We start from the raw sequence: 9,929 nt of genomic DNA on the forward strand, positions 1-9,929 counted from the left end.
ATGTGCGTTAGAAGTAGCCATATCTTCACAAACTGCTCTCTTTTTTAAAAAAAAGCCCTGCTTCAAAGACCGCTTTACACAGGGGTTAGCCTCGCTTTAAGTTATCATCTCAGTCATTGTTTCGAAAAAAAGATAAACGTTTAAAATAGCACTGATATATATATATATATATATATATATATATATATATATATATATATATATATATATATTCCGCTTCCTTTTCAGAATTCATTGGAGAATGATATTAGAGCAGGAGCAGACTTTCTGCACGAAAGTAGTTGTTTTCAGCTTGATGTGGCAGATGTACTTTGAGTGCCAAGAGCGCAACCTGGAGAGCACTTGCTACCTTCCGGTGTCTAAGTAGCCTAAAACTCTTTTCCAAAATTTTAAGAGTATCTTTCCACAGGAAGGTATTATTACAAGGATGCGTAGCGTAGTCTATGTGCCCCGGATGTAATTTAGATATTCGGACACGGGAAATGTTAATAAACATATTTTCAGACTGTAAATGCCTGAAAGATACTAAAATGAACATTTCTGTATGATAAGAGAAAAACAGTTCTATTTCTCATACTATGATTCCTGGGTTCGTTTCAATTTTTATTCAGCATAGAAAATCACAAATTAATTTTCAAAGTTCATCTTTGTAACTGAAGACAAAACATAATGTTTTCAATGTATATTAATATTTTAACATCATGACATTTTCATGAAACAAATAAAAAGAATTTTTTCGAGAAAATATTTGACACTGCATTCTGTACACACCTGCTTTAAAAATATTAGGATTAATTGTAAACATATACTTATTAATCTAATGTTTTACGTTTTCCTATTTATTAACACATCTTTATAAGAAGCTGTAGTAAAATTATATATTCCATGAAGTATATCAGTTGTGACAGTGATGGTTGAGAATTTGTTTTATCATTCTTTGTCGATGCTTGAAGTTTAACTTATAGCAGGAACCATGGCTGGCAGCTACTATCCTGAATCATGCATCGTATTTTCAATCCCAAATGCGCTATCAGGAACATCATCCTGCACGTGGAAACTTGCGACAAGTTGCTCCAATGTCTCGCTTTTTCTACGTGCTCTGTGAAGACGCGCATCACGTGCTAGTCGAAATCTATTCAAATATTCGTCATAGTCCTCCTTCGTAAGAATCAATCTCCCATCTGGAGTCACTCCCCCTATTTTCATGCTCACCATTGGCTTTGTCGACATGCTCAATTCCGGTACGGAATTCAACCTTTCCACGAATTTTGGTTTTTCTTTTAAATCGATAATTTCTGTCTTTGGTATATGCTTTGCAAGTTGTGTTTCAAAAGTGTAATCTTTAGACTCTTTTCCATCAGCTGCCTTCCCTTTAGGCTTATTTTTCATTTTTGTCTTTATTCTTCTATGTAGTGTCATAGTTTTTAGAATATTATTAAATTCCGCACCTTGTACATCAGAATCAAACACATTGGACTTTAAATTTAGTCTAATTTCTGTTTGCTTCTTGTTTGATATCATTTCGAATGTTGTATCAATGGAATGCTCAAGACAATCATTGTTTGCTCTCGGACCCGAATTAGGATTTTCTGCAAGAGTTTCTTCGTTTGTCCCATGGTAAAGTTTCAATACACTGCTATGAATTTCTCTCGTGTGTTTTCCCTCCGTACCAAAATCAGTTTTGATTTTGTTCCTTTGCTTGACCCGCTGTGCCATTTTTTGCAAGAAAAGAACCCGCTTTGTTTCATATCCAGAGAAAAAAGTTTTTTCGGCAATTTCGATAGCTCTTATTTGCTTTCTGTGATTTCGCATCAGCTTGATTTGAACTTGATTTAACTTTCTTGAACGCATTACTTCGAACAGGTCTCGGTCTTTCAAGAAAGTGTCTCCTAATTTCGCCGGACTTAATTGCGACATCGTCATTTGTTTTCATACATGCCCAGGTAATGATATTCTGTATGGCACACATAACTTAATATGAATTTCTTCCCTTCGTACCATTTCTGATCATTAGCTGAACACGCGATTCCATTCTTGTACAAGTCACACATTATAATTGCGTTTGGTTCCTTGTAACATTGTCAGGTAATGTTAGCCTTCTGCCACTTGTACCCGCCTGACAGAATTTGCAGTCATACGTACATACTTATCCAATTTCCCTGTGATAATGTGACCCGATTGGTGAATTTACATATTAAATCCTTGAGCAAATAAAGTACTTAAAATTTCCATTGACAATAAAACAACTGTAGATAGGTCCACTTTTAATACTTTAAGTCATTGATTTCCTCACTTGACATTTCTGATCTGTATTATTTGCCAAACAAATATCCTCCATTATTACTGTCTCATTTATTGAACAGATATTTGTATGGGTCATGCTCACAAATATTTATGAAACGCCATGGCGTCCTTGAAAAATGTCAATATGATGCTTGTGATCACTCAGTGTAAAATTGATTGAAGCAAATGTTTAATGAGGCTGACGTCATTCACACATTATGCTTGATTTTAAGTCTATCAAAACAGTGCTTTTTGTTGTTAAATATTGAATGGCTCAAAGAAAATTAAAGCAGCAAATCGAACTAATATTATACAACAATTGTCAAGTCTGATCCGACATAGCCTAAATTACCTCCTCCTGACCAATTCAATAAAGACGCGACTGTGGTATTAATATCGCTCCAAACTGAGATTGTGTCCAAACAAAAGATAAACTGGTGTTGCTATGGATAAAAAATGTTGTTTAAAAAGTATCCTATCAGTTTTATCCTAAACTGCATAAAGCATCCGGCATCAGTAAAACATCAATACGAAGTAAACAAATGAGTAGAAAATGAAAATGGTTGATCTGGGTATTTTGTGAAGCATATAATTGATGCGAGATGTCACTTAGCAGTCGTCGAAAAGGTTTGACTGCCGCTGGAAAATGGTCGATCGATGTCCGTTTCGAAGGGCTGGCTAGGCGAATGTATCTACAGTCTCTGCAGTCGTTGAAATCGCTCAGGCAATATTAAAATCGTTATAAGTGAGTTTGAAAATAAATGATTCATATGAAGAATGAAGTTAATGCCAGCAATGCCAATAACTGTATAGGAAATATGATATGTAACTCATCAAAAATGTATGATGCGGTTTTGTTGAGTGCTATGCGCAAAAAATAAACGACATTCAAAGGAAAATAGCTAAATCAAAAAGTGGAGAATGGTAAGTTTCGATACCCCATTGTTCATTTTAAATTGCTCAGCTAGTATATATATATCTATATATATATATATATATATATATATATATATATATATATATATATATATATATATATAATTCCTGATCATAATTACCAAAGGCGAGTATTATTTTGAGACAATTTGAAGAATCGAACTATTGGATCGATTTTATTTATAATATAATTGTTTATCGTTTTCGCTAAAATAACATCTGCTTCCAATCGAGTGAATCTTTGAAACCCGATTAAGAAATACATACAAAATTAATTAAATGTGTTTACCATCAGTCGAATTTTAGAGCACTATTGTCGTTTATACGAAGTGCAACAGTAGCTGCCTTCGTCACATGTGAGTTGCTTAATTTTAAGGAGACCTGGTCTGTGCACCGAGGCATAACTTTAACAAAAATCATAAGAGTTAAACATAATAAGTGTGCGCATGCGAGAATCCTACAATCAAACTACCTGTTCAGAAAACATTCCTACTTACAAGGAAGTTCTAATTTTGGTCTTAACGTTGCGAGTGCCCCTTGTAATTCGGGAACAAAAATGGCATCTTGACGATTAAAATGTCATTTAGTACACCCTAAATCCAATTTAAGTCGAATAGATCCGCGCATTATTTACATGTTGTTTTATGAAGGATAATAAATTTGTTACTGGAATAGAAGTTTTAACATTCATTTTACATAGAATATAGCTGAGAATTACGGATACTCGAAAACTGGGTAGTATCGGTGTAAATTATGCATGACACGCTTCCGAATTGTAACATATGGGTTGTAAATGCATAAATATCTCATGAAATCTTGTGCAGGGTTTTCATGTTTATTTAATTTATCAGTAGATTCACGACAGCTTACGCTTCTTTTATAGTTGTAATTTCTTGTACGCTCACAATATCACTGGATTTAGAGCCCAGTATAAATTAATTCTTTCCCTTTTTCCTAACATGAAAAGTTTCTTAAATAGTTTCACAGGATTACTGTGCTATTAATTCTTTTCAGGAAAGACTCTCTCTCTCTCTCTCTCTCTCTCTCTCTCTGCGCCCCCTTTGAAATAAGTTATATAACCGGAATACTGCTTGGTTGGTCTTAACAAGAAATATTATCATTGTCTATAGAAAAGAGTCCGATTTGTCCATTTAACCATGGACTTATAAGGCAAAAATTAAGGCACCTTGTATGGTCAGTTCTATGGAATATACGAAATGTTTATCTCTGAAGGTATCAGATTTTAAAATGTACCATTCTCGACATTTATATATTTTCAGATAATTGAAAATCAACATATAAAATAGTTTTTGACACTCTTTTGATTCCAAAGTGTGCATGCCAGTATTAAGGAAATTTCCAGATGTTGTTCATGGATCTAAGCTTTTCTCATGTTTAAGCTGAGGTGTACACCAGTAATACGCTATACATTGACGCATTGATTGAAAAAATAAAAGTACCATTTTAAAGTTTGCGGGCATCTCACTTCCGGTCAGCTACCTGGGTGGTACGTTTGGTAAAACTATGACATTTTCCAAATTTGTAAAAGTTAAATATTTCAGGATAAACCAAAAATGAATAATTTGGTCTTTACCATTGAAATATCGGTCTAGTTATTAAGATATATCCTCATAAACTCAGATATATGCATGAAGCTTTATCTTTATATGAGTATGGTACTTCAGTCATTGGACCTTACATTTGTCACCTTATTACATCATTCGAAACTCCATTCAGACAGATGGCTTAAGATAGTCTGTACTCCGAAGCAAACAACATTGTCAATTTAACGGAATGAGATTTTCTTAAAGATATATTTGGTAATTGAACCACTTTGACTTATCTTGTATCACATATTCTTACTCTTAGAATATCAGTAAAACTTTACTTCAACACATTAGGTACTGAGGTAAAAGTTAACTCAAGGCGCTAAACAATGTCACGACTCGTTGTTTAAACAAGTTTGGTCACAAACGGAAATGTTCATGTTGAAAAGTGACGGCCTCCAACTTTCCACCAACATTTTATTAGCGGCGTAAATCCTTAATTTATGTCTCCTTTTGATTTTTGTCTTCCTGGTTTAAGTTAATGGTGTGATATTTTGCCCAAAATTTGATAGCAAGCACGTGCAAAAACAGTTGCCTGTTCAGTCTGCTCAGTTCAGTCTGTTAAGTGTTTCAAATCAGCTGGTAGTTTGTGCCTTCACAACATTAGACTTTTGATGATCAACATTCCACCTTAAGTGTAAGTCACAAGTTTACAATATCTTGGTGAACTGCACCTTATCGTTCACATACATCAGTTGCAATTTCTGTTTATAATCGTAGATCTTTGATTTTTTTTAACAACACGATGCAATTTTGAGTATATCGCATTTTAGAAAGATTTGATTTCTCACTGCCCACAACTGATATCAACACGTAACATTAAACGTCAGTGAAGATGACTGGGGATCTGTATTGAGGACGTTGCAAAAAGAGGATGCAACCAACACTAAAATTCCGAGATACAGCATTCCGAAATATAGCATGTTAGTGCTGTATGAATCTAGTAGTTTTGCTTCCTCACGTTGATAGATCTATATTCATAACAAACTGAAGTAGAGGTACAGTATGACAAGTAATAAATAGTCTACTTGTAGACTTCCGAATATGTTTCGCTCGTGTCTGTGTGTATGTGTGTCTGTGTTTGTGATATGGATTTTTAACGCAGCTTTAACATTTGTCAGTCATATCGCTACGATATATGCAGTGTGGCAGTTTATAGTGATGTCTAATAAATACTGGGGCATCATGCCGCAGACATGTAGCATGGTGTCCCATCCAGTCACATTATTCTGATACCAGATTGACCTAATACTAACCTCTCAATGCTGAGCACCTATCCAGGTAGCTGTTAGTACCATTTTTATAAGTCTTTGGTATGACTCGGCCGGGGTTCGAACCCGCGACCTTCCACATTCGAGGCTGACGCTCTAACCACTAGGCCATCGGAGCGGTCCGCTTTGTCCATGTAATGTTTTGCATATACAAAGTTTATTGATAGACGAAAAGAAAAACAGATTAATAGAATTTGTTTTTCTAGATATTTTTACTACGTATTTAAAGACCGCATTACCACACGTTCCACTGTGTAATTCATTAATATTGTGTGCCTCAGTCAATAAGTTTAAAAACTACATTATAACGATATTTGTTTTTTTTAAATGTAAGGCTGACATAATGCAAATGAAGCACTCCAATTGTTTAAGGTAAGCACTATTTTAAGAAACATTTATACCGGCATCTGATCCACCTGACAATCTCCTCAGGTACTCAGAACTCTACTAAAAGACCCAATCATTGATCTGACAGTCTGGTAGATTACATCTATCTCATCAGATATTAATCTTAGTTCAAATTAAATGAATTAGGTGATATATATATATATATATATATATATATATATATATATATATATATATATATATATATATATATATATATATATATATATATATGTATGTATGTATGTATGTATGTATGTATGTATGTATGTATGTATGTATGTCTGTTTGGATTACTTAAATTACACGAAAAAGCTTCCAAAACATATATCTCATTGTGCATAATGAATGCTGATAGCAAAGTAAAATACTTATTGAAATAGATAAATCGCTCTAAATTACATAATATTTATTTTTCAGAACCATAATTGCAATAATTTTGAAATCATTCAGTAAGATTTGTTTTAAATCATTTTGTCATTTAAAATATAAATCTTCTGCGTGCGTGTTCGTGTAAAATAATTAATTTCCTTTTCAATATGTAATTCATTTATTTTGTTCAGAGTCTTTATTTTCTCTGCAAGACATTTTGTGAAGAAAACACATTTTTCATTAGTATATAACAAACTTCAAAGCATATTCCGGTCAATAGATCGTTAACCATCCATCGTGACACATTATATGTGCTGGTATTTTTTTAATGTTTTTTATTCTTTTTCATGACGGTATTTACCTTTCCGATATTCTTTTTCTGACGTTATTTACCTTTCTGATATACCATTATCAAATGTTCGATAGCATCGTTAAGTGACCTTGAAGAACGCAGTGATTTTTCCCTGTTGAATCAATTCAAACCTTTCGAAAGAAATGGACGCAAGCTGGGACACATTCAATCGCTGATTTATCAAGTCTTTTATGGTTTGTAAGTAACCGCATGAGTTCTGTTTTGATGTATGTCGAACACATCGGCGTCTTTCTTTAGCATATAATGTATTCAAACCAAAATACTGCACTGAATGAATCATTATTATGTATTTTCAAAGTTATAGCTCTCAAGCCGTCCACATGGCATATATAAATTAATTGGACCATGAATTAACTATATTACAAAATGGGCCATCCATAAATGACGTCACGCGATTTTGGCCGATTTTTGACCCCTCCCCCCCTCGTCGAACCCCCTCCCCCATAGCTGCGTGACGTCATTTATGGACCGTCCCAAAGTCAGTATTACAGCAAGTAAATTAGATACACACTATGCACTTGTACTACTTAATATTTTGCTATCATACAAAATGTTTAAGACATTGCCGACATAACTTAAGCAAATTATAGATATTGTAACAATTGTTGTCTCCCTTCACGAAATTGAACGCTAAATGTATCATATAGGTATGTTTCTATGTTTCTAGCGATAAACTAGCAGAATGGTTAATTTAAATTTGCCTTCCACATATATTGTGTCTACTCCCTCTCTGTCGACCATTCTGGACATTGGTAACAGTTATTTAAGCATCTTGTTAAGCAAGAATGAAGTTGCTTGGCTGGAATTATTCCTTCCAATTCACCTTCACCCTCAAGTGTATTGAATCCTGAATAATCTAACATCATCATCGTCACAGATTTTTAAAATATTATTTTTATCTCGCAAGATCTTTTAATAAAGAGAAATAAAATAGAAATTGATTGGATTAAGCACAAAGGTGGGAATAATATAACTTAAATTCATTATATTATAAAACTTACCATGCGTTCGCATAAGTCTCTTCGTCGCGTGAAAATTGGAAGCCAAAACATAAAAATGTAGCATCCATAAAACGTGGAAGAACTTGAAAATGTTCATAGAGCACATTCGGACGGACAGACAACGATCATATTATACATTATATGACATATCATATAATGCCAGGGCATTATATCAGTGGCGTACTAAAGGGGGTGCGGGGGGGCCGGGGGCGATCCGCCCCGGGTGACAGCCAGAACGGGGGGAAGACACATCGGGAGAGATTACTAAATGCCTAAAAAGTAAAAACGTATTTTCTCTTTTTTTTTTTTAACAGAGTATTTTTTTAAGTTAATGATGAACAAAAATACCGAGCGAAGCAGGAAGTTCTTTAAGAGGTGCATTTCTGATGTAGGGCCAAGCTATATACTCTATAACCAAAATTGCATCCATTAATCAACTACCAAAATAAATTTACAAGATATTTTAACAATACAAGGTCTTTTCTATATGGCCACAATGACCAATGAGGAAAACATGGAAAATCGTTTTCTTAAAGTACTTTTGCCATGCAAAAGTACGAAAGTGTAGAGCACCACCAGAAGCAACATAAAATTATTGCTTCGCAATCCATAAGTTCTCAGCTCGGTAGCGTAGCAACATCCCAAGAATCCCGCTCCCACCCCCTTCTGTAACAGCATGGGGGATATGGGTTGGGTGTGAATGTGCCAGGCCCTAATTCCCATCAATCATATTTTTGTTTAATTCTACGGTCACTAGAATTACGTTTTGCTATGGTTGTTGGTGGATATAAGTTCTTGCTATGCCGCTTTCTCAGTCGTTCGACTTTTGATATTAAATTAAATCACTCAGATCTCGTAAGGTCGTCTCCATCAAAGAAATACATATCTTCATGTAAAATCTTTTACTTGACTTCTAAAACCCCGTCCAACACAACTTGATTAAGTTTTGGTGAAAGTGTCCTGACATAAAGGGTTTCTAACCTTGCACAAATGATGTCCTCAAATATGGTAAGGTTAATAAAAACAGGAAAACCATTTATCGACTTCTTTTCCAAAGACCCTGTCCAAAATTTGTCAAAATTTGACAAAAACCATCCTAACATAGAAATCGTTCAAGTTGATGCAAGCCGTTACAAACATTTAAAATCTTTAAACATTGCTAATACAAGCTTAATAAATTTTGACAATTTTAACAATAATTCTCCTTTAGCAGTCTTCAAATCTGGTGATATGATGCCAATCGAATACGGACCGGGTTTCTAAAAATCGAGAAACTTTAAACGATTTATTCTCAAAATTCTCTTTCTAGAATGGACCAAATTTAAAGGAAAACATCCTCAAATAGGAGTGATTTATTTTTGTTCCAATGATCGCGATCTGCTGACAATTATGGCGACCGTTACGAAAATAGAAGAAAAAAAAAGAAAGAAAAAATTCTTCCACAATCAGCTCTTCACCATTTGATCAAATCTGAAAGAACGCACTCCAGCATAGAGGTCTTTCATTGTATACAAAAAGATACCGATGTGCCATCAAATGAAGTCTCTATTATAAAAATCGTAAAGCCATTCTTCTCAAAACCTGCTGTCCAGAATTTGACCAGATCGTAGATAAAGCGTTTCACGTAAAGTTCTTTGAATTTTAGATCAATGATCTCAATTTGCCATCAGATAAGTCTGCGGTTACTCAAAATACGACA

At 34.3% G+C, this 9,929-nt stretch overlaps 1 protein-coding gene across 1 annotated transcript; it reads right to left on the reverse strand.

Moving 5' to 3' along the window:
- Positions 1-625: 625 nt before the first annotated feature.
- Positions 626-2,075, reverse strand: LOC149807531 (uncharacterized). The gene has a single exon (XM_089941535.1). It carries the CDS (start codon positions 1,921-1,923, stop codon positions 988-990), a length of 936 nt encoding a protein of 311 aa, XP_089797661.1. The 5' UTR covers positions 1,924-2,075; the 3' UTR covers positions 626-987.
- Between the last annotated feature and the right edge of the window lie 7,854 nt (positions 2,076-9,929).

Source organism: Sinohyriopsis cumingii, chromosome 1 (assembly GCF_028554795.1).
Source record: "Sinohyriopsis cumingii isolate HCF-2022 chromosome 1, ASM2855479v2, whole genome shotgun sequence".
Taxonomy (NCBI): domain Eukaryota; kingdom Metazoa; phylum Mollusca; class Bivalvia; order Unionida; family Unionidae; genus Sinohyriopsis; species Sinohyriopsis cumingii.